Source organism: Sorghum bicolor, chromosome 7 (genome assembly GCF_000003195.3).
Source record: "Sorghum bicolor cultivar BTx623 chromosome 7, Sorghum_bicolor_NCBIv3, whole genome shotgun sequence".
Taxonomy (NCBI): domain Eukaryota; kingdom Viridiplantae; phylum Streptophyta; class Magnoliopsida; order Poales; family Poaceae; genus Sorghum; species Sorghum bicolor.
Genome location: NC_012876.2, coordinates 4,795,164 through 4,819,894, shown reverse-complemented (window position 1 = coordinate 4,819,894; position 24,731 = coordinate 4,795,164). Strand labels below are relative to the sequence as shown.

Here is a 24,731-nt window from a genome sequence, read left to right as displayed (position 1 = left end):
GGCGGACGCGTGGATCCCGCGAGCAGGGGCGTCGACGGCGAGGCCCATATCCAAGCCTAGTAGGGTTGCGGGATTTTTCTGTTTTTTAATTCTATTTACCGAGGCGGGCTTCCAAACGCCTCGGAAAAGGTCGGATTTACCGTGATCTTTCATCCGAAGCGTTTACAATGCCCGCCTTGAAAAATAAAAAATGCTCGTCTAGTAGTGTTCGCTGGTCTGAAAAGTCATGGATGAAATTACTGTTGACTGATTTATTATGAGAGAAAAACACTGATGGCTGGCAGAAAACGCAAGGCTGATAAGATAAGCGAACGGGTCTGCAGCCCTGATGATCTCACCTATGCCTCTTTAGGATTATTCAGGACGACAAGTATATCCACCTCTTGTTGATTTCTTGCTTTTTTCACATCTTGTGAAAGTTGCCTTGATGATCTCACTTATACCTTTATGTTAGCTTGTTCGCTTGTCTAAAAAGTTATGGCTGAAAGTATTATTCATTAATTTATTATAAAAAAAAAATATTGCTAGTTGATAGAAAAAAGTACAGCGTATAAGACGAGCAAACAGTAAACTAGAGTTAGAAGTCAAACGCTTGTTCGGCATAAAGAAAAAATATATATTCACGTGTATTTTCTCATATTTTGGAGTACCAGTCTAGTAGTATATGTAACAGTATACACTAATAAATGACATCTCTGCTCTCTGGTAAAATTCGCATCTTGCAAGCCTTTTTCTTTGACCAGAGGCTGCTGTTTGCGACGTGCATGTGCATTCTACCGAGAGCAGCTATCCTGATATCCGGTGACTCGTTGCGCAGGAAAGCCCGCCAGAGTTGACGTCGACAACTCCAGAATTAACGTCGACAACTCCAGAATTGACGTCCAACTCATGGCTTTCTCCTTCAGGCCGGCAACAAATTTCTTCAGGCATATCAGATGCATACATTATTATTATTATTATTATATATATACATCCTTGTATCCGTCTCCTGCTGCGCAACAATCCTCGCCATGACGACGATGAACACGATGGTAGCTGCGGCAGCCCTTGCTCTCCATCTCTTTGCAGTTTCAGCCACACGCGCCAGCACCACTCAGTCGTCGTCACCACCACCACAACCACCAGCATCAGCAGTAGACATCTCCTCCTGCCTGCTCTCCAATGGCGTCGCCAACTTCTCCCTCCCATCATCCCCAAGCTACACGCCGCTCCTCAACTCCTCCATCCGGAACCTCCGCTTCGCGCTCCCAAGCGTCGGCAAGCCGGCCGCCGTCGTTCTCCCGGCCACCAAGCGCGACATCCAGCACGCCGTCCTCTGCGCGCGCAGCACCTCGCTGGCGATCCGCGTGCGCAGCGGCGGGCACAGCTACGAGGGCCTCTCCTACACGACGGAGAACCACGTCCCCTTCATGGTGATCGACCTCGCCAACCTGAACCACGTCGACGTCGACCCGGTCTCCGCCACGGCCTGGGTCGAGTCCGGCGCGACGCTGGGCGAGGTCTACCACGCGGTGGGGCTGTCGAACAGGACCCTCGCCTTCTCCGCCGGCTCCTGCGCGACGGTCGGCATGGGCGGGCACGCCGCCGGCGGCGGCTTCGGCCTGCTGTCGAGGAAGTTCGGGCTCTCCGCCGACAACGTCCTGGACGCCGTCCTCATCGACGCGAGCGGCGACGCGCTCACCCGTGCCACCATGCCCGACGACGTGTTCTGGGCCATCCGCGGCGGCGGCGGAGGCAGCTGGGGCGTGGTGTACGCGTGGAAGGTCCGCCTCGTCCCGGTCCCCGACAACATCACCGTGTTCACCGTCCGCCGGACCGGCCCCGCCGAGCTCATCGCCGGGCTGATGCACAGGTGGCAGTACGTGGCGCCGAGCCTCCCCGACGAGTTCTACCTCTCGGCGTACATTCCCACTGGTCCATCATCCAACGGCAACCACTCCATCTCCTTCACCGGCCAAGTTCTCCGGCCGAAGCGTCTTGCCATGTCGGTGCTGTGCCAGACCTTCCCGGAGCTGGGGCTCGCCGAGTCGGAGCTCTCCGAGGTGAGCTGGCTGGAGTCGGCGGTGAAGTTCGCCGGCCTGAGCACCGTCGCCAACCTCACGAGCCGTCAGCCCGGAGTTGGACAGTACTCGAAGAGCAAGTCCGACTACGTCCAGGCGCCGATCTCGAAGCAGGACGCGGTGAAGATCCTGCGGTTCATGGCGACTGCAGGGTCGCCGGCGCCGGAGGGGGCCATCCAGTTGGATCCCTACGGCGGTGCCATGGCGAGGATCGGGAGCACCATGACGCCTTTCCCTCACCGTGCTGGGTACCTGTACAGCATCCAGTATAGCGTCTCGTGGAAAGCGTCGGATGTGGATTGTGCGGACGAGTACGTCGGATGGCTACGGTCGTTCTACGATTTCATGGCGCCTTACGTGACGAAAAACCCACGGGCTGCGTATGTGAACTACTTGGACCTTGATTTGGGCACCAATGGTTGGATGAACGCGACCGGTGGAACGTCGTATGGCTCTGTGGGACATGCGGCGTCGTCATGGGGCCAACGATATTTCTTGGCGAACTTTGGCAGGTTGGTTAGGGCCAAGACTAAGGTTGATCCGGAAAATGTGTTCAATAATGCACAAAGTATTCCTCCTTTATACTCGTAATATATACATATGAATGAATGGATGAATAATTTGCTGGTTGGAGTTGTTGAGATGTTCTTGTTCATGGAGCTTTACTTGGTTAGATCTCTAATTGAAAACCTTGGTCGTAGGTCACAATGGTGTATGTGATGTCATGTCTTCTGTTTCAAGCATAGCCTTGGACTCTATGGACTCATATAGGGTCTGTTTGGTAGAGCTTTAACTCCAACTAAAATAACTTCTCTTGTAAAACAACTTTGGGTGTGTTCGGTTGGTTGAAGTGGCTTCTGAGAATAAGTTTTTATGGGTTGTGGGCTATAAGGAAAGGTGGAAGTCGTTTGGTGGCTTTGACTTCTGAAAAACTATTATCAGTTACTTCACTTGTCATTCATGACCCCACATGTCATTCTCTTCTCTCTCTCCCTCATCTTCTCCAGTGTGCTCTCGTTCGTCGTCCATACCTGGATGTGCCTGCCGCGAGCATTCGGCTATGGGACCAGCTGGCCTGGATGTTCCTGAAAGTGCATCTAATCCTTTGGTGGGTTTTGGTGAATTGAATGATAACATAATTAAAGGTCTAATAAGTTTGCTAAGTGTTGAACGGGAAATTGAGTTTATTGCATACACTTGTGAATTGTGGAGTGATAAGTGTATCAAACTTGATGATATTGCACATAATGTTCAAATCAAGGCAAAAGTTGTGTATTGTTGTGTTGGAAGATCATGGAAACAATTTAGTCCAAGGAAAAGACAACAATATGCAAATGGATTTATTGAAATGGCTTCTATGTTGTAGGATATGATAGTATCATGAGAAAGCAAGAATATTTAGCAAATGGTAAATGAGACATGAGTTGATGATTTTAGATATGTCTCAGTGATGGCTTGCTTTTCATGAATAAGAAGAATTTGATATTGGACTAGCTTTGATCAAGGCTTACGATGAATCAAGAGTACATAAGTGAAGAAATGTCAAGCAGAGGTCAAATGACAAAGGACAACTCTTTTTGGATAAAAGTCGGTCTCTACATTAGTTTGCTTGTATGGATAAAGATTTGGTATATCACTTTGCAATTGGTTTGATCAAGCTAGAAGTATGAAGATACATACTGGAATAAGTGTTAGGAGTGTCAAGCCAAAATGAAAAGGATACAAGGAATCGTAAATTGGCTTGACCATATATATTGACGTTGATTTGTATATGTCTTTAAGTGAATCAAACTAAAGCTTGATTGATTTCAACATTCATATCTAGAAGATATTCAAGCAAGGATCACACTACTAAAGAAATGGTTTTTTCAATGAATACTTAATATGATGTGACTTGAGTATGGCTTGATAATGTGAAGATAGCAAGGAAAGGGCTTTGAGAGACTAAGGGGAGGTGAAGAGCAAGCAATGGCTTGAGGACCAAGGTACCATGGCTAAGGTGAAGAAGAAAGTACTTGTTTGAGTCGAGAAACTAATCAAGCTATGAGTAGTGATATTGTGTTGAGGAAGAAATCATTAGTGAAAGTTACTTGAAGCCATTGAGGTGAACTCATATGTGTGGAAATGGTTCAAATCACATGCTCATTGTATGTTTACTCCAAGAGAGGAGACAAAGTTGATCATTGTAACCCCTTATGAAGTGATATTGAGAGAAAATTGCATATGAAGACATTGAAGACTCAAGTAGTTGAGATATTTATATTCTCTTAATCTTGAGTATAGGTAAGCCATACTATAAAGAGGGATACAATGCATAAGCTTTAATGTGTAACTAAGTGCACAAAAGATCCACCAAAGTATCCTCAAAAACCTAGCCACATCAGCAAGCATATAAGTCCTACTCTCTTGGCTGATTGTGCGTGAGTTGCACTACCGCTCTAAGAGTGGCACTACCGCGCGGGGAGCGGCACTACCAAACTTAAAGTGACCATTGGGGCTGACGGAGTATTTTACATTTCCCTCATCCCTCCAACAGTTATCTTGACCATTCCCTTCCTAGGTGCAACCAGAGAAGCTCTCTCTCTCACTCACTCACTCACCATTGGAGTCCCTCAAGGTTCTCCCTTTGATTCCACTTCAAATCCAAGAGAGTTTGAACATCCAAACTGCAAGAGAGCTCACCAGTTTGTTCTTCTCCTCCTTTGGCCGCTCCCTCCTCTCCCTTTGTCACGACATCCAGATGACTGCAAGTGTGGATGCCACAGTGCTGGTGCCCGGCGTGGACTCGGACCGACAGATATGAGGGTGATCAGCACTGGGAAGAAGGAGTTTCGGGTTGCTGGCCAGCGCTAGGGAAGAGGAGCTCCGGGTGACGGTGGCCGGTGCTGGGTGGGGGAGTTTCGGGTGGTGGTGGTGGTGGCGGTGGTGGTGGTTAAGGCGCGCCACCGTGGCATGGTCATGCCCCCTTCCCCCTCCCCCCTCCCCACCGAGAAGTTGGTCGAGGAGGAGAACCACGAGGGCAAGGTCCACACACGGTAGACGCTTTTGACCTCTCCATGGTCCTCATTAACAATGATGACTCCAGCGTGTTCCTCACGCCCATCGACCGCAAACGCTCCATCTGGCCATGGATGGTTTCTTCATCCGCCACAACCTCGACGCCGCCCACCACCAAACTTTGTCGTGCGCATAGGATCTGGAGGAATGGGTAGAAACGATGTCGGCCCTCCCCAACACAATGCCCGCAGTTTCTTCATATGTGAAAACCCAATTTCTAACTTAGAAACGGTTTCTTGAATTTCTACACTATATCTTCAATAAATAGCTTTCGACATCATTAAAATACAAACATGGTAGTTTAATTAATGTACATAGAAACTCCTCTAGTTTTGCATTTTGAATTTCTGCACTCTCTCTAGTTTATGCAAGCATCCATCTACTTCCACTCCATGCTTCCTTAGGAGTACACAAAGCATTACCCTAGTACTCCCTCCATCCATTTATCGGAGTCATTTTACTGAAAAAAAAATCCAAAAATAGAAGTCATCTAAGTTAGAGATCATTATTTTCACCTTTTCCTAACCACATGCAGCTTCTCTCACTAGTCTAATTAATTCAACCGTCTACATGCAGCTCCTTTTACTGACCGAATTAATTTTTCTTTGGTCACTGCATATGACCATAAAATGCCTCCGATAAATGGATGGATGGAGTATATTTTTGTGAGAAAACAGCACACTAAAAATTACTAGCTCTTCAATTCTGTGAGAAGTACACTTATTATTTTGCAAGTGATTTAATACGCATTGAAATGGCATCTTGGAAACGTTCTGATTCAATTTCACAATCTTGAAACGATCAGGCTAATTTGGATATTAGATATTTCTGTGAGAAGTACACTTATTATTTTGCAACTGATTTAATATGCATTGAAATGGCATCTTGGAAACGTTCTGATTCAATTTCACAATCTTAATGCGATCAGGCTAATTTGAATATTAGATATTTCTGTGAGAAGTACACTTATTATTTTTGCAACTGATTTAATACGCATTGAAATGGCATCTTGGAAACGTTCTGATTCAGGCCGTGTTTAGTTCCCGATGGGAAATATTTCGCGACACTGTAACACTTTCGTTTGTTTGTGGTAATTATTGTCCAACCATGGACTAACTAGGTTCAAAAGATTCGTCTTGTCAATTTCGACCAAACTGTGTAATTAGTTTTTATTTCCATTTATATTTAATACTTCATACATACGTCTAAAGATTCGATGTGACAGAAAATCTTAAAAACTTTTGGGTTTTTGGGTGGAAGTAAACAAGGCCTCAATTTCACAATCTTAATGCGATCAGGCTAATTTGGATATTAGATATCTCGGTGCAACCTTTATTTGGCATATAAACGGAGACCGATATTAATCAGCATTAGCTTTAGGATCACACACTCACTCCTTTCTAAATTATAAGTCACTTTAACATTTTTTACTCATCCATTTTGCTGTGTATCTAAATATATTATTATATACTCCCTCTGTCTATTAGTCTTCTTCGTTCAAGCCTTGTGCATAGAAACCAAAGAGCATGAATGACTCAAGTCTTTTTAATAAATCATTATGATCCAATTAATCTAATTAATGTGCATGCCTGCATGCAACCAAGAAGCATCCAAGATGGCCTAGGTCCTGCATGGAGATGCATACACCCAATGAATGGCCAGCGTGCATACAAGACATAACCATAATTACAACCGGTTGCCTCAAGATGATGAAGATAATTGGAAAAAAAATTGCTTAAATGATTAAGATAAATGGACGGAGAGAGTATATAGATACATAGCAAAATAGATGTATCAAAAAAGTCAAAAAATCGACTTACAATTTGGAACAAAGAGAGTATATATACATCCATGTGTATCGTCCATCTCATGCTGCATCGATCCGCAGTCAGTCTGCCCCCATGGATATTAGATGTTGACATATATAAACGTAATTACGTAAACCACTATTAATAGCATCAGCTTCATGAAAATACATTCTGTATTTCTTCACACACACACACACACGGGCACACTATATACATCAATGTATCCATCCATCTTCTGCTGCATCGTATCTCCTGCCACCATGGATATGATCCATACCATGGTGGCTGCAGCGGCCCTTGCGCTCAATCTCTTTGCAGCAGCAGCAGCCGGAGGTGCCGGTGCCGGTGCCGGTGCCGGCTCTCCACCACCGCACGCCCACGACATCTCCTCCTGCCTCACCTCCAACTCCAACGTCGTCACCAACTTCTCCCTCCCGTCGTCCCCAAGCTTCACGCCGCTCCTCAGCTCCTCCATCAGGTACCTCCGCTTCGTGAACAATCCCAGCGTCGGCAAGCCGGCCGCCGTGGTGTTCCCGGCGTCCAAGGAGGAGCTCCAGCGCGCCGTCATCTGTGCGCGCAACACCTCGCTGGCGATCCGCGTGCGCAGCGGCGGGCACAGCTACGAGGGCCTCTCCTACACCACGGAGAACAACGTGCCCTTCGTGGTCATCGACCTCGCCAACTTGAACCGCGTCCACGTCGACGGCGGCTCGGCCACGGCCTGGGCCGAGTCCGGCGCGACGCTGGGCGAGCTCTACTACGCGGTGGGGCGGTCGAACCGGACCCTCGCGTTCCCCGGCGGGACCTGCTCGACCGTCGGCCTTGGCGGCATCATCTCCGGCGGCGGCTTCGGGCTGCTGTCCCGCAAGTTCGGGCTCGCCGCCGACAACGTCCTGGACGCCACCCTGATCGACCGCAACGGCAACACGCTGACCCGTGCGACCATGGACGGCGACGTGTTCTGGGCCATCCGCGGCGGCGGCGGAGGCAGCTTCGGCGTGGTCTACTCCTGGACGCTCCGGCTCGTCCCGGTGCCGGACAAGATCACCGTGTTCAGCGGCGAACGGATCGGCCCGGCCGACCTCATCGCCCCGCTGATCCACAAATGGCAGTTCGTCGGACCTCACCTCCCCGACGAGTTCTACATCTCCACGAGGATCTACTTCCCCGGAATAATCCCAGGTAATAATAACCTGAACATGACGTTCACCGGCCAGTTCCTCGCGCCGAAGCAGCAGGTCATGTCGGTGCTGAACGAAACCTACCCGGAGCTGGGCCTCGCCGTGTCGGAGCTGTCGGAGGTGAGCTGGGTCGAGTCGGCGGCGAAGTTCGCCGAGCTCAAGTCCGTCGCGGAGCTCACGGACCGGCAGAACGGGGTGGGAGAGTACGCGAAGAGGAAGTCCGACTACGCGCAGGCACCGATCTCGAAGCAGGACATGGCGGAGGTCGCCCGGTACATGGCGAGGGCGCCGACGACGGGGTCCGTCCAGCTGAACCCTTACGGCGGCGCCATGGCGAGGATCGGGAGCAGCGAGACGCCGTTCCCGCACCGCGCCGGGTACCTGTACAGCATCCAGTACGCGATCGACTGGACGGCGGCGGACGACAACGCCGCCGGCGGCCGTGGCGGGGAGTTCATGGCGTGGCTGCGGGCGTTCTACGCGTTCATGGCGCCGCACGTGTCGAGCAACCCGCGAGGCGCGTACGTGAACTACGTGGACCTCGACTTGGGCACCGACAATTGGACGGAGCCGACGACGGGCGCCATTGGAGCGTCCTCCTCGTATAATGCTATGGTGGGGGTGGGGCAGAAGGCAGCGGCGTCCTGGGGGCAACGTTATTTTCTGCATAATTTTGATCGGCTGGTTCGCGCCAAGTCTAAGATTGATCCAGAAAACGTGTTCAACCATGCACAGAGCATTCCTCCTAGTTTGTGAGAGACGACACAAAATATATATGCAACGGAATCACACGTAACTAATAGCTACACGTACGGGGTACAAATGTACAATAGCTACACGTACGAGGGAATCGATAAATGTTGTTTATGTTAGTTAAGTTTTCGATCGTCTACAAATTTCAGATAGATTGCTCCAGTTCTTGTATCCTGGTTTTTATGGCACTAAGCTGCAGCCATGCATGTGCGCCGTTGCTGCTGCTCGAGCACGCTCTTGCTCTAATTACGTTACCCACATGATGAATATTGTATAATTTGATGCGTTTCTTAAAATAAAGAACTTGAGTTAATCAACGTTATTAGCAAAATGTTTTTGACTTCGATGCATGAAGCTACTAATTAGGGTCCTAATAACACACGTTAATTCCCACTAGAGGCGTGCTAGAAAAAAAACATAAACCCTTTGGTAGACAAAATCATCATCGCCGATAATAACCATTAGATTTATTGTAATTTATATAAAAAATATCCACATCTACTATTATGAAATATACATAAAGTAACCTTTGATTTGGCATCTAAATTTTCCAATCTGGCATTACGCAAGATAATTAAAAATAACCCTCTAAATTTGTATATAGATTACTAATTAGAGGCTCCAATGAAGACACCATGTTAATTCCCATCAGATTTGTTAGTAAAAGGATAAATTCGAAAAATGCTCAGAATAATTAGAAATATCTTGTCTTTAATTTGGTAGGCTCGAATCATCATCGCCGATAATAGCTTTTGGATCTATTCTAATTTGTAGAAAAAGTTATCTAGCTCTATCATCGCTAGAACATAGGTTTCCACTGCTTCTGAGTTATCCATCATGTTGTATTCTGAATGGCCTGCATTGTCGATTCTATTTTTTAATTTACAATTTCCATTTCTCTTATACTTCCTGGAATACGGTATCTTTTTAATTAACTTCAATAACTGTCTAGCACCGTTTACTACATTTGATTTTTGAACCTTGCTTTGTCACTGTTTACTGCATTTGATTTTGTATCTTCCATATATTCTTTTGGATTTTACATATCAAAATGGATTATGTTCCATCAAATGTTCAATTAGACGTACAATACTAAAAGTTCCCGCGGCACTGCATGGGGTGTCATCTAGTTTGTTATATATATTAAAAAGTAACTAATACTTGTATTACCTAAAATTCTAGCCCATGGGAGAGCATAAGTTGATGCTTTGATGGACTAGTAATAAGAAACTAATGCAAGAGAACGTGTTCTACTAAATCTAATAACAAAACTAAATTAGGAGAGAAATCTCTTTTTTTTTAGAATGACATTGTACAAACATAGACGCTCACACCAGAAGGAATTGTTTTGATGCATAATAGCCCATCTACGTAAACAGCACCCAACTCAACAACTGCACTTCTTTTCTCTTTTCTTTCAAGTTTCATTTTTCTGAACGCCAGTTCTGGAGCAGAGAGCCGCAACCACTCAAATCGAACAGACGATCCCTGGCACTTCCGTGAGAGTGACCTCCTTGAGGCCCGGCCGTCACGGGCTGGACACATCCAATATACTGAGGTCAAGTCTTCCTTAAAGCCACGTTCACAAATAAATTTGGATTTTCATTTCGCAATACCAAAATTTTTGTTGCACGTACGGTTCACCATATCACTTTCACCGATGGTGACTCCCTTGTTTCTCCTATGACCGCGCCGTTGCACCCCTCCGTGATTATTGCCTCTTCCGGCCACTACATGCATGTTCTGGTGGTGGTGGTGGTGGGTTTTTTTTGTTTTGTGGCTAATGATGCAGCAGCACTGCTGAAACAACCTCTCCCAAATTTTGAGCTCGCATTTTGTATGTCTGATCCGTGCTACTATCGATCTCTCCGAAGTTCAGGTTGTAGCAGCTTGTGTGTTTTGCATCCGCACGTTCTGAACTTTCCTCAGCTCCACTGAACACAAACACGCACCCACTCACAAAAACTGGCTCAGGAAGCTGCTGTGCTGCCACCACAGCTGAAACCCACTTCCATGAGAGCGACCTCCATGGCCTCACGAGTCACGATCGAGCTATATGCAGTTCCAACAATGGAGTCAAGTATTTGTTGCATGCTTCATCAAGTCACTCTCACTCCTCAAGATCACTCTCCAAGCTCTCTCTCCCCATGAGCTGCTCCATTGCAGCTCTCCTGGTCCTGGTTTCCCTCTTCCTTCCACTCCATCAAAGCACATCATCGTGCTATGCTGCCGGCGCCGACGATGGCGCAGCAGCACACAGCCTCTCCTCCTGCCTCCTCTCCCACGGCGTCAACAACTTCACCCTCCGGACGTCTCCAAGCTACGCCGCGATCCTCAACTCCTCCATCAGCAACCTCCGCTTCGCGCTCCCGGACGTCGGCAAGCCGGCCGCCGTGGTGCTCCCGGCCTCCAAGCGGGACCTCCAGCGCGCCGTCGTCTGCGCGCGGGAAAGCTCGCTGGCGATCCGCGTGCGCAGCGGCGGGCACAGCTACGAGGGCCTCTCCTACACGACGGAGAACCACGTCCCCTTCGTGGTGATCGACGTCGCCAACCTGAACCGGGTCCGCGTCGACCGGGGCTCGGCCACGGCCTGGGCCGAGTCCGGCGCGACGCTAGGCGAGCTCTACTACGCCGTGGGACGGTCCAGCCGGTCGCTGGCGTTCTCGGCCGGGTCCTGCTCGACCATCGGCCTGGGCGGCATCGTCTCCGGCGGCGGCTTCGGGCTGCTGTCCCGGAAGTTCGGGCTCGCCGCCGACAACGTGCTGGACGCGGTGCTCGTCGACGCCGACGGCAGGGTGCTCGACCGGACCACCATGGGCGCCGACGTGTTCTGGGCCATCCGAGGCGGCGGCGGCGGGAGCTGGGGCGTGGTGTACGCCTGGAAGCTCCGGCTTGTCCCCGTCCCGCGCAACGTCACCGTGTTCTCTGTCGGCCGGACCGGTCCGGTCGACCTCGTCGCCGGGCTGATCCACAGGTGGCAGTTCGTGGCGCCCAGTCTCCCCGACGACTTCTACCTCTCCGTGTACCTCCCGACCGGCGGCCTCCGGTCGTCGTCGTCGTCGTCGGATGGCAACGTGTCCGTCTCGTTCTCCGGGCAGGTTCTTGGACCAAAGCACCGTGCCCTGTCGGCGCTGCGTCAGAGCTTCCCAGAGCTCGGCCTGACCGAGTCAGAGCTCGCCGAAACGAGCTGGCTGGAGGCGACCGCGCAGTTCGCCGGCCTCGACACGGCGGCCGACCTTCCGAACCGCCTGCTGGGGCGGTCGAAGCAGTACTCCAAGGGCAAGTCCGACTACGTGCGGTCGCCGATCTCGCGGCGCGCCATGGCGGGCATCGTCCGGTACCTCTCCACGGGGCCACCGCGGCAGGGCCAGGGGCAGGGGCAGGGCGGCGGGTACGTGATCCTGGACCCCTACGGCGGCGCCATGGCCCGGATCGGGAGCGGCGACACGCCGTGCCCGCACCGCGCCGGGACCCTGTACGGCGTGCAGTACCAGGTGTACTGGGACGAGGACGACGGCGACCTCGGTGGCCGCGCCGCCGCCGCCGGCGAGTTCTGCGTGGGGTGGCTCCGGTCGCTCTACGCGTTCATGGCGCCCCACGTGTCCAAGGACCCCCGCGCCGCGTACGTCAACTACCTGGACCTTGACCTCGGCGCCGACAACTGGACAGCACCGGCGGGAGGGTCGTCGGAGGCGGCGGTGGCGCGCGCGCGCTCGTCGTGGGGCGCCGCCTACTTCGGGGACAATTTTGACCGGCTCGTCAGGGCAAAGACGTTGGCGGACCCCGGCAATGTGTTCAACAATGCACAAAGCATTCCTCCTTTGTAGGCTGTACAAAATTTCTCACGCAGGGGTGAACTTGTAAGCCACAAATAAAGTGCAAAATTTCTGCCTGATGTCTGGATTGTCAGTTGATTCAGTTTTGAACATGTCAGGCTGTTGTTTGGAAGCATAAGGGCACTCACAATGCAGACTCTATCATAGAGTCTAAAGTTATTTATTACCTCGAACAATGTGGACTTCGAGTCTAAATAAGACTTTGAATCTTATTTTTTCTACCTCTTTCTTCAATAAATATGCTGCCACATCAGCAAAATACCATAAATATTATGTAATTAATTGTCTTGGACTCTGTGATAGAGTCTTGCATTGTGAGTGCCCTAAGAAGATGTTGTATCTTGCAGGCCATAGTAATATAACAAGATTGCCAAAGCATACGCGTTATGACTTCAATGCTTAATTACCCAAATAGCTATTTGAATAGTTTATGCCTTCCTAGATACTTGACTGCATTGGTTTTACGCAAAGTCTGTCTCGTGACTCGTCTCGCTCTAACGTGATGGCGCAACCTCGCTCCCACCCTTTCCCTCTCTTCTTCCCCATCTCCGGCGCCCTTTATAAAAAGTTTCAGAGCAACAAGCGAGGTGAAGGCCGCGCTAACGCCGGAGCAGGCGACTGGGCTAAGTTGGGGCTAGGATGAAGAATAGCCATGGCGGCGGCGGGGAAAAGGGGAATGAGGTCGCCGATAGGGTTTCACCAAAGCTCCACGAGCGACCATGTGAAGTCCATGAATTAACTAAGACGGTCATTGTGAAAACCATAATCAGTTGAGCAACACTTAATTTTTACAAGTTGTTTTTTCGGACACCACTTCTATACATATTTTCTGGCTCCGCCCTTAGTGGGAGAATCTAGAAGCAAAGTAGTCCATGTATGATAGCCCTATGACGATGACTGATGTGGAATCTTGGAGGCTAAGTCTGACTTTGACGGTTTGACCCATCTACGCCTTCTGACCTTTTATGTGGGCCTATGTGGACGTGCGGCGTCATTGGGCTAAGGCCTTGTTCAGTTTGCGAAAATTTTTGGATTTGACTATTGTATCACTTTCATTTGTAATTGGTAATATTGTCCAATCATGGACTAACTAGCTTTAAAAGATTCGTCTCGCAAATTACAGACAAATTATGTAATTAGCTATTTTATATCTATATTTAATACTATTTAATTCTTTATATATGTATTTAAAGATTTGATGTGATGAGGAATCTTGAAAATTTTTGGCTAAACAAGACCTAAAGGAGTGTTCGGATCAGCTTGCTATGGCAGCTGCCGCTGCTACTTCTCAAGTGTCCAGCCACTGTAACTGCTTCAACTATTGCTTAAGACACTCAAAACTGGCCCAGTTACCAAATATTGAGCTTTGATTTTCGGCGTAAACAGTTTTGTGTCCTTTTTAGATGGGAAAAGGTTAATTTGAGCTCCTCAACTATTGCTTAAGACCAATTTACACCCTTGAATTAGAAAACTAAATTTTTAGACTTTTTAAACTCTTGTATGTAATCGTCTGATTTACCAATCTAAGCAGTTTTGGTTAACAGGGTGAGGTCATGTCTGCCACAAGGTGCCTAAATCGGATTCTCACGATAGTTCAGGGAAATCAATTAGATTTTATAAAAAAAAAACTATAGAAATAATTTTCAAAAAAATATCCACATTATTTTCTAGAATAAATATGCATTAACAAATACTCGATTCTGGTTTAATATTAGAAAACATTTTTTTACTTCCAAAAATATGAAACTAGTTTTATGTTTTTTTTCTAAAATCATGCTCCATCTTTTCATTCTTTGCTTAGAATCTAAAAACACCTACCCCTCGATCTTGCTTGGACTGTGGCTCAGGTCTCAGCTGGTGTGCGGCAGCGGTGCTTGATGAAGTTGCGTTGAAGACGAAGGAGAAGACAATGGGCAAAACAACTCATGTTCTAGGGTCCTGTTATGGAAAAAAATTGGGTGCACCCTGGGTACACCATGCGGCTCGTGCTACCCCCAGCTAGATAGAGGCCACGTACACAGCCCCTGCATCGTACGGCAGCGCGAAAGGACGCTCCGACGCAAGCCAATTAGGCACACGGCTCAGCTCGTCAATCCCCGTCGGCTCAGCCAGAATACAAGACGCATCGATTGATCGTGCTTTTAACCCTAGACCAGTGCGGCGGTTATTTTCTTGACGATCGGTCGCGCCGCACGAGTGACGCCGCGCCGCCGCCACTTGTTCGTCCTCGACGCTTGATCTCAGACGTGGCCAAACCAGAAGAGCTGAAGGGAAGGTGCGCCGGTGAGAAGCTGCAGCAAGGCCGCCATCTCCTCCTGCAAACCACGGTGAGAAACTTGATCGTAATATTCTCCCTGATCAAACTTGCAGAGAACACGTAATACTAGTGCGACATCGATGATCTGAAACCATCTTTAATCTAGTACTCGTACATGCACTTGATCGTAAATGTGCAGCTTCACGCCGCCTGTCTCAGACTTCGTGGGCAGCTATTCAGACTTGGAGACGTGGTTCTCATTAATCATCTGCGGCAGCTATTCAGACTTTTTAACTGAGACTAGGTAGCGTGCCCGTGCGTTGCTACGGGATAACTAATAATTTGTATTTAAAACACATGATCGCACGATATGATAACAATACTATGAGAATTAAATACCAATATTAATGTGACATTTAATCTAAAAAATAAAGTTTGTGAAATTAGTATAGTCATGGAGAGTGTAGCGTCGCAGGCTCATAAACACTATATAGATTTTTCCGTGATACGGCTAAGATAATGTTTTATATCAGAAGAAATAAATCTTTCATATCTATTTTCATAAATAAGATCCGCCCTATCTCTATACCATATGTGCGGGTCTGCCTCGTTTTTGTAGAGTTGTTTGCTATAGGGAAAGAAGGAATCATGCAGGAAAGGAACAAGAATAATTGCCACAACCAATAAATAATGTGATTATTCCTGTTTTTTAGAGATTTGTTTTTGGAAAGAAAAATCATAGAGAGGGGCAGCGCAGTGAGGCGCGAGACCAGAATGAAAACTATGAGCAATTACTCAAACCCGAGCGATCCTGGGGAGGAGGGATGGTAGGATTCAGCAGACCAATGACCGGATAGATTTTTATTTCACAGGATGGCGGTGCTGTGATTGAGTACGATTGCTTTTGGTTTCATGCCCGTGTTGCAACGGGAACGACAAAACTAACACAATCAAGATGATGGTTCATGTCTATATGTTTCCCATGCAATGTTTTTAGTGAATTCTTAAGATTGAACAAGACTAACACAATCAAAAATTTCCTTTTTAAATTATTTTTTTGTTGCAAGGTACATCGTGATTACAAATTACAAAATACTGATTACTGAAACATAACAAAGTGCTTCATGATTCAACACCTAAGCTGAGTGTTCGCTAGGCCTTTTGAGAATGATCTAATCATTGGAGCATTTCCCTAAGAGGAGGCCTCAAAAACCAGTTTTCTATCAAGCTTCAATCGTTGGGGTAGCACCAGCACTCTCGACACGCCTCCCTAGTTGCCATCTCTGCCACCAGTGTGACTGAAACCAAACAGCTATTGTGGTTCTAAGTTCAAACCAAACAGCTGTGGTGCATTGTCTCGTCTTGAACAACAATAACAGCAGATATGATATCATTCAATATTCTTGAAAAAAACACTAGGCCTAGACAGATTACCTAGCATAATAGACTATAAAGTGTAACAAAGAGGCAACGAAGATATGTGAAATAGCAGACATTGAACTCACTGAATCTGAATTTTTTTTATGTTACATGGTGTGCAGACAGTTTAAAAGAGTCATTCACACTTTATTGCGATGCTCGTACAATTAAGATGAATTACATGATTTCGTGAGAGGGTTTCTCACCTCTGCATCTTGTTACTCAATTTAGTGATGTACATTGCAATGCACATGGATTCCATGATACATCTAAGAGCTAGCTCTCTCTGCTCTACTCTTTGATCTTCCTTACCTGCAGAAAAGAACTAAGATTAAAAACAGGAATGGATTAAACGGAGCACTTACGCAAAGATGGAAGGGCCATAAGCTAATATGACTTACTGACCTCATCACTAACTAATACTAACTATAGTGTATAGTGAAGAAGATTGCTGACGGCCATGCTTATTTGGTTCCTGCATCTGGCCGAATTTCCAACTTCTAACAATAAAAAAAATCACGTAGGGGTGCTTGCTAGTCATTTTTCAAGGAGTGAGTTATGTTTTGGCTTGATCATTGTCTTACAGTAATCAAGAGAAAAGTATTACCTAATTGATTGCAATATCAAGAAACAAAAGCTAGTTAAACAAAAAAACTATTGTTTAGGTGGCAAAGGGCACCAAATATTGTGGGCTCCGGCGTTTGACAGTCCATTCCATCCAAGCACATGTTAAGAAGATACACATGGTATTATGAAGAATGAAACAACAATCGACATGTAAAATCCCTCAAATGAAATTTTCTTACCATTTGCCACCAAATATTGTGGGCTCCAGCGTTTGACAGTCCATTCCATCCAAGCACATGTTAAGAAGATACACATGGTATTATGAAGAATGAAACAACAATCGACATGTAAAATTCCTCAAATGAAATTTTCTTACCATTTGAACATCACCATTTCAGATGTGAGTTTGAGAAATGAAATTAGAAAGCCAGCTAAGGCTCTCTTACTGCAGGTTGCATGGCAGGATGAGGCTGAGTTGCAATCATCAGGCAGTGCAAAAAGCTCAAAATTGGTGACTAAAACCAAATGAACTCACTGCAAATTACCGAAACAATGTTCTTGTTCAAACAAATGAGCTCCAAACTATCCAAATTAAAATGTACTAAATCTAAAGCACTGACATATTGTAGAGATAGAAAAAGAAAAGGAGCACATTTAGCTTCCAGTTGAGTAGTTGACCAAGATGTTATAAAAATGTAATTATAAACATTATGGTCTCAATAACCGATCATGCAAAGGGAGACTATTCTAGTATCATAAACTTTGTCAGGATGGACTCATTAGAATGTTCCCATAAAAACAAAACATTGGATGCAGCTATGGCAATGCAATTGTTTCTTTAGGAAAATACAGATGTTTTTGTTATTTATTTATTTTCCTCTAAAACTCGAAGCAATACCTGATCCAATTCATAATCTTTCTTGCTCCTCTAGCTAGTCCCATAATTGAATTGTCTTATTCTGTACAAGAAACAGTAGTAGCTACTCTGCCACTACTTTCCTTTTCGGCAGAGGATAATAGGTCGAATCTGAACCACAAATCCTGCAAAATGTCCATTTTTGTTGACAAATGTTATATAGTTCATACGAATAATTCTTACGTTATATTTATTAAATGTCCTAAAGTTCAGTTTCAATGATGTGATATCTGCAGAAAGAAAAAAAATGAAGTGAACATACACTACGACCTAAAGAAAACTAAGACAAAATTTGCAGAAAAAACAACCAATCTAATTTCTAATATAGAAAATTACACTACGACCTTCTCTATGATTCAAACAAAGCACCGGAGATCTGTTGGATAATAAATATGAATATTCCTAATTTCCTATCCCTAGCAACTTGAATAATATGTAGTACTTCCTTAATTGCAATTTGTTCTATGAATTGCGAGGGCACTTTCATTCCAAGGCTGTTCATTATTTGAAATGATAATTTTCCAACAAAGAACAACCCATCACATAGAGAGGTTAACATCTCAGGAGCAGGTGCTTTTCTGAAGAAGTTACTGCCTCCTTTTGCAATAACCAGAAGAAGTCAGAAATAAAGAATCCTGGCAATAGGAAGCGATTGCATGAGTTTGGCTCTAAAAGGTACTTCGTGTGACATATGGATCCTCTAGCTGCACATGCTTTATATGGAGCACAAGTTGATAAGATGACTTTTTTAATTGCCACTAATCATATACTATAATCTTTAATCACTTGTTTTCAGATAAATAAAATCTCCAACTTAACTGAAAGTGGCAGCACAGAATATTTAGCTACTATCAACCCATGAGCTTAATATTACAATTTCATAGCATCGATTGTTATTATATTAAAATGATATGAACTATGCTATGATGCCTAAAGTCGCATTGGCTCACTTAAGAAAAAACCAACACCAGTATATACTACTTCTGGCTAATTCGGTACTTCTCAATGCCTCAATGAAATTCTGCTATATAAGAAGATTTTCAAACAAAATAATATTGTTCTGAGCCTACTCTCTTTGATCCTTCCTTTGCTCAATTCAGTAACCCGTAATCAGCAACGATCCATTGCCGGATCCACTCCCACCACCCCTCACATGCTAACTCCGCTGACACCAATACCACGCCACCCACCAGCCCTCCACCAACCATGACCACATGGCTTCGCCACTCATTCACAATCCCAAGATTTATAAGGGGGATCTCAAACCCCAAGTGACTTATTGGTAGTATTTTTATGCAATTTTGCCATAAAAAATAGACTACTAATCTAATTCACACAAGAACATAGGCAGTTGTAAAAAAGGACAAAGCCTGAATACAGATAACATAAGTAATCAAGCTATGATCTAGATTCATACCATTTTCTTTGACGCCTAGAAAGTCAGAAAGTTAATATAAGGCACCTGAAAGAAAAGCATGACCAACATTAGTAGGGTCATAAGATGCTCAGGAAATGCAAATGACAAAACTTGTGCACATCAGATGGCAAATAGAGCAGTGAAACTGTCATGTTCGGGCGCACCTACACAAGGCGTCGCCGAGCCAGAGACGTGCGCCGCGCCCAGGAACGGGCCGAGCATCACGCCCAGGCCGATCAGGAACCAGCCCTGGCCGCAAGTCACGCTAGTGGCTGAGAGGGAAGGGTGGTTAGCTGATTGATATCTGCCTAGTATTGTTAGTCATCTTTCTATTATTAGTTCCTAAATCAGGGGAGATTTGTTACTCCTTTCGGTTGGGCCAGAGGCCATTTATCCCTGTAATCGGCACATTGTCAGATTAAGCAAAGTTAAACCAATCTTATCTCTCTCTTCTTCCTCAAGCCGCCGGCCAGGGGGTATAACCCGGCGACGTGCCTCGGCGTGGGGGTATAACCCTGCCGGCTACCACGGATCGAGGCTACGAACTCCGCAGCCAAGGTCCTCCTGTCCTCGGGCTGAACGCCCTTGACAACCTGGTATCGCAGTCGCGTCGATCCTCTCGCTCCACTGCCACCGCATCCAACTCCAGCGCCACCATACCATCACCCGACCCACCACCCTCCTCACCACCCTCAGCCACCTCCTCCTCGGTGCATCCTACCATGGGGGAAGAAGAACCTAGCCTCGCCGACGTCGTCAAGATGCTGAAGGCCCTGTCCTCCGATGTGGCGGGCCTCAAGGAGAAAGCGGCCTCGTCGGAGTTGAGCATCCGGCCGGACGGCCAACACCACACCGATCGACCACCCAGGTTTCAGAAGATGGACTTTCCACGTTATGACGGCAAGAGTGATCCGCTGCTGTTCATCAACCGCTGCGAATCCTATTTCCGCCAACAACGAATCATGCCGGAAGAGCAGGTCTGGATGGCCTCCTACAACTTGGAGGACATCGCGCAGTTCTGGTTCATCCAGCTGCAAGATGATGAAGGCACGCCTACCTGGGGGCGTTTCAAGGAGCTGCTCAACCTGCGGTTTGGCCCGGCTTTGCGTTCGGCGCCGCTGTTCGAGCTCTCCGAGTGCCGTCGCACAGGGACCGTGGAGGAGTTCTCCAACCGGTTCCAGGAGCTTCTTCCTCGCGCCGGCCGCCTTGATGAGGCTCAGCGGGTGCAGCTCTACACCGGCGGCCTGCTGCCCCCGCTCAGCCATCTAGTGCGCGTCCAAGGGCCGCAGTCGCTCGCGGCGGCCATGAGTTTGGCGCGGCAATTCGAGCTGGTGGAATTGGATCGTCTCAACCAGGCGGCTCCCCGGGCGGCTCCCAAGACGGTCGTGCCACCGCCCGTACCACGCCTGGCGGCTCCCGGGGTGGCCGTGCTCCCGGTCCCGACAGCGCCAGCGCTGCCCGCTCCCCGACCCCAGCTGGCCCTCCCTGCACCGCCAGCCCGCGAAGGTGGCCCGGCCGCCAAGCGCCTGACGACGGAGGAACAGGCCGAGCGGCGTCGACTGGGGCTCTGCTATAACTGCAACGAGCCCTATTCGCGCGGCCACAACAGGGTGTGCCGCCGCATCTTCTACGTCGCCGGCGTCGAGCTCGCGGACGAGGAGGAGCAAGGGGAGGCGCCCGTGTTCTCCCTCCATGCGGTCGCCGGAGTGGCTGTCAGCAGCACCATCCAGCTGCGTGTGCAGGTGGGCGCGGCTGACTTCACCGCACTCGTCGACACCGGCTCCACCCACAGCTTCATCGGCGAATCCGCGGCCCAGCGCGCCGGCCTCCTCGTCGACACTCGCCCTCGCCTGACGGCCACGGTGGCCAACGGGGAGCGCATCTCCTGCCCGGGCGTCCTTCGTCAAGCGCCTGTCGTCATTGATGGCCTGACCTTTACGGTCGACCTGTACGTGATGCCTCTGGCAGGCTACGATGTCGTCCTGGGCACCAATTGGATGGCACCGCTGGGCGACATCGTCTGGAACATGGCGGCTGGCACCATGTCCTTCCAGCACGCCGGCCAGACGGTATTGTGGCGCGGCACGGCGTCACCATCGTCCCCACGCCTACACGCGGCCAAGCCCGCGACCGAGCCCCTCCTTGAGGAGCTGCTGGACGCGTTCGAGGACGTCTTCGCCGCGCCGACCGGACTGCCACCGGCGCGTGGACGCGTACACCGCATCAACCTCAAGCCCGGCTCCGCCCCGGTGGCCGTCCGACCGTACCGCTACCCCGCCGCGCACAAGGACGAGCTGGAGCAGCAGTGCAAGACCATGATGGCACAGGGCATCGTGAGGCGCAGCGACTCCGCTTTCTCCTCACCGGTGCTTCTAGTCAAGAAGCCGGATGGCTCCTGGCGTTTCTGCGTCGACTACCGCGAGCTCAACGCCATCACAGTCAAGGACGCTTACCCCATCCCGGTCGTTGACGAGCTCTTGGATGAGCTACACGGCGCGCGCTTCTTCACCAAGCTTGACCTCCGATCGGGGTATCACCAGGTGCAGATGGCGGCCGAAGACATCCCCAAAACGGCTTTCCGCACCCATGACGGCCTCTACGAGTTCCTCGTCATGCCATTTGGCTTGTGCAACGCGCCGGCCACGTTCCAGGCGCTCATGAACGACGTACTCCGGCCTTTCCTGCGTCGCTTCGTGCTTGTGTTTTTTGATGATATTTTGATCTACAGCACATCATGGGCGGACCACCTTCGGCACCTCCGCATCGTCCTCTCCGAGCTGCGCCGCCATACCTTGTTCGTCAAGCGCTCCAAGTGTGCGTTTGCTGTGCCGTCGGTCGCCTACCTCGGCCACACAATCTCGGCGGCGGGCGTGGCCATGGACCCGGCCAAGGTGCAGGCCATCGTGGAGTGGCCGGTACCCCGCTCCCCACGGGCGGTCCGTGGCTTCCTCGGCTTGGCGGGCTACTACCGCAAGTTCATCCACAACTACGGCGCCATCGCAGCACCTCTCACCGCGCTGCTCAAGCGGGACGGTTTCGCATGGAGTGAGGAAGCCGCGGCAGCCTTCACTGCACTCAAGGCCGCCGTCACCTCCGCGCCGGTTCTGGGCATGCCGGACTTCACCAAGCCCTTCATCGTCGAGTGCGACGCCTCCTCGCATGGCTTCGGCGCTGTCCTCATACAAGACGGCCACCCCCTCGCCTTCTACAGCCGTCCCGTGGCGCCACGGCACCGAGCGCTCGCTGCTTATGAGCGGGAGCTTATCGGGTTGGTCCAGGCGGTCCGGCATTGGCGGCCCTACTTGTGGGGGCGCAGCTTCGTCGTTCGGACTGATCACTACAGTCTGAAATACCTGTTGGACCAGCGCTTGTCCACCATCCCTCAGCACCATTGGGTGGGCAAGCTGCTTGGCTTCGACTTCTCCGTGGAGTACAAGCCCGGCGCGGCCAATGCTGTCGCAGACGCGCTGTCCAGGCGGGACACCGAGGACGGGGACCTGCTGGCCATCTCCGGCCCACGCTTCGACTTCGTCGACCGTCTCCGTCAAGCGCAACTCCAGGAACCAGCGCTGGTGGCCTTGCACGCGGAGATCACAGCTGGGAGCCGGCTTGCACCATGGTCCATCGTCGACGGCATGGTACTTTTCGGTGGGCGCCTGTACATCCCCCCCACGTCGCCGCTGCTCCAAGAGATCATGAGGGCGGTACATGAGGACGGCCACGAGGGTGTACAGCGCACCTTACATCGTCTCCGCCGGGATTTCCACTTCCCCAACATGAAAGAGGCGGTACAGGCCTGGGTGCGTTCGTGCGCGGTCTGCCAGCGCTACAAGGCGGAGCACCTCCAGCCGGCGGGTCTCTTGATGCCGCTGCCCGTTCCGCAAGGTGTGTGGACCGACGTCGCGCTTGACTTCGTCGAGGCCTTGCCGCGCGTCCACGGCAAGTCGGTGATCCTCACTGTGGTGGATCGCTTGAGCAAGTACTGCCACTTCATCCCGTTGGCCCACCCTTACTCCGCCGAATCAGTCGCACAGGCGTTCTTCAACGAAGTCGTTCGCCTCCATGGGGTGCCCCAGTCCATGGTCTCCGACCGGGACACGGTCTTCACTTCTCTGTTTTGGCAGGAACTCATGCGGCTGATGGGCACCAAGCTGCACATGACTACGGCATTCCACCCTCAGTCCGATGGCCAGTCGGAATCCGCCAATCGCGTCATCATCATGTACTTGAGGTGTCTCACGGGGGACCGACCGCGGCAATGGCTCAGGTGGCTGCCATGGGCGGAGTACTTGTTCAACACCGCCTACCAATCCTCGCTGCGCGACACCCCGTTCCGCATCGTCTACGGACGCGATCCGCCGTCCATCCGCTCCTATGAGCCAGGCGACACCAGGGTGCCAGCCGTCGCCAAGACCATGGCGGAACGTGCGGAGTTCCTGGCGGATGTGCGCGCCCGCCTGGAGCAAGCTCAGGCCACGCAGAAGATCTTCTATGATCGCCATCACCGTCACGTCAGCTACCAGGTCGGCGACTGGGTGCTCCTGCGGCTTCGCCAGCGCGCGGCCTCCACGCTGCCCCAGGCTTCCGGCGGCAAGCTTAAGGCTCGCTTCGGTGGCCCCTACCAGATCGTTGAGCTCATCAACGAGGTCGCTGTTCGGCTGGCCTTGCCACCCGGGGCGCGCATCCACGACGTCTTCCACGTGGGGCTCTTGAAGAAGTTCCATGGCGACCCTCCTACCACTACACCGCCCCTGCCTCCGCTTCGTCACGGCGCCATCGACCCTACACCAGCGCGCGCCGTCCGCTATCGCATCATTGGTGGCGTGCCTCAGGCGCTCATCCAGTGGCAAGGTGCTTCGGCTGCCTCGGCCACCTGGGAGGACACGGCTGCGTTCCGAGCTAAGTACCCAGCGTTCCAGCTCGAGGACGAGCTGATTCTCGGCGGGGAGGGAGATGTCATGTTCGGGCGCACCTACACAAGGCGTCGCCGAGCCAGAGACGTGCGCCGCGCCCAGGAACGGGCCGAGCATCACGCCCAGGCCGATCAGGAACCAGCCCTGGCCGCAAGTCACGCTAGTGGCTGAGAGGGAAGGGTGGTTAGCTGATTGATATCTGCCTAGTATTGTTAGTCATCTTTCTATTATTAGTTCCTAAATCAGGGGAGATTTGTTACTCCTTTCGGTTGGGCCAGAGGCCATTTATCCCTGTAATCGGCACATTGTCAGATTAAGCAAAGTTAAACCAATCTTATCTCTCTCTTCTTCCTCAAGCCGCCGGCCAGGGGGTATAACCCGGCGACGTGCCTCGGCGTGGGGGTATAACCCTGCCGGCTACCACGGATCGAGGCTACGAACTCCGCAGCCAAGGTCCTCCTGTCCTCGGGCTGAACGCCCTTGACAGAAACCCTTTATCAAACAACTCTCTTTCTACTATGCATAAGTACACCTATACAACATCAAA

The 24,731-nt window shown here is 49.8% G+C and overlaps 3 protein-coding genes and 1 long non-coding RNA gene across 4 annotated transcripts; 3 read left to right on the top strand and 1 right to left on the bottom strand.

Annotated features, from left to right (window-relative positions):
* Nucleotides 1,011–2,651, top strand: LOC8080840 (reticuline oxidase). Its single transcript, XM_021465541.1, has one exon. It carries the CDS (start codon nt 1,011–1,013, stop codon nt 2,649–2,651), a length of 1,641 nt encoding a protein of 546 aa, XP_021321216.1.
* On the top strand, nt 7,186–8,862 carry LOC8080839 (reticuline oxidase). The gene has a single exon (XM_002445042.1). The coding sequence runs from the start codon at nt 7,186–7,188 to the stop codon at nt 8,860–8,862; it is 1,677 nt and encodes a 558-aa protein (XP_002445087.1).
* Nucleotides 10,304–12,754, top strand: LOC8069627 (reticuline oxidase). Its single transcript, XM_002445041.2, has one exon. The coding sequence runs from the start codon at nt 11,007–11,009 to the stop codon at nt 12,684–12,686; it is 1,680 nt and encodes a 559-aa protein (XP_002445086.1). The 5' UTR covers nt 10,304–11,006; the 3' UTR covers nt 12,687–12,754.
* On the bottom strand, nt 15,978–19,238 carry LOC110436868. Its single transcript, XR_002454747.1, has 2 exons — nt 17,837–19,238; nt 15,978–17,472 (listed from the first exon to the last, which is right to left on the bottom strand). It is a non-coding gene; the product is annotated as an uncharacterized LOC110436868 (long non-coding RNA).

Coding starts and splice junctions, on each gene's coding strand:
- LOC8069627 (XM_002445041.2), top strand. CDS start 11,007: ATGAGCTGCTCCATTGCAGCTCTCCTGGTCCTGGTTTCCCTCTTCCTT.
- LOC8080839 (XM_002445042.1), top strand. CDS start 7,186: ATGGATATGATCCATACCATGGTGGCTGCAGCGGCCCTTGCGCTCAAT.
- LOC8080840 (XM_021465541.1), top strand. CDS start 1,011: ATGACGACGATGAACACGATGGTAGCTGCGGCAGCCCTTGCTCTCCAT.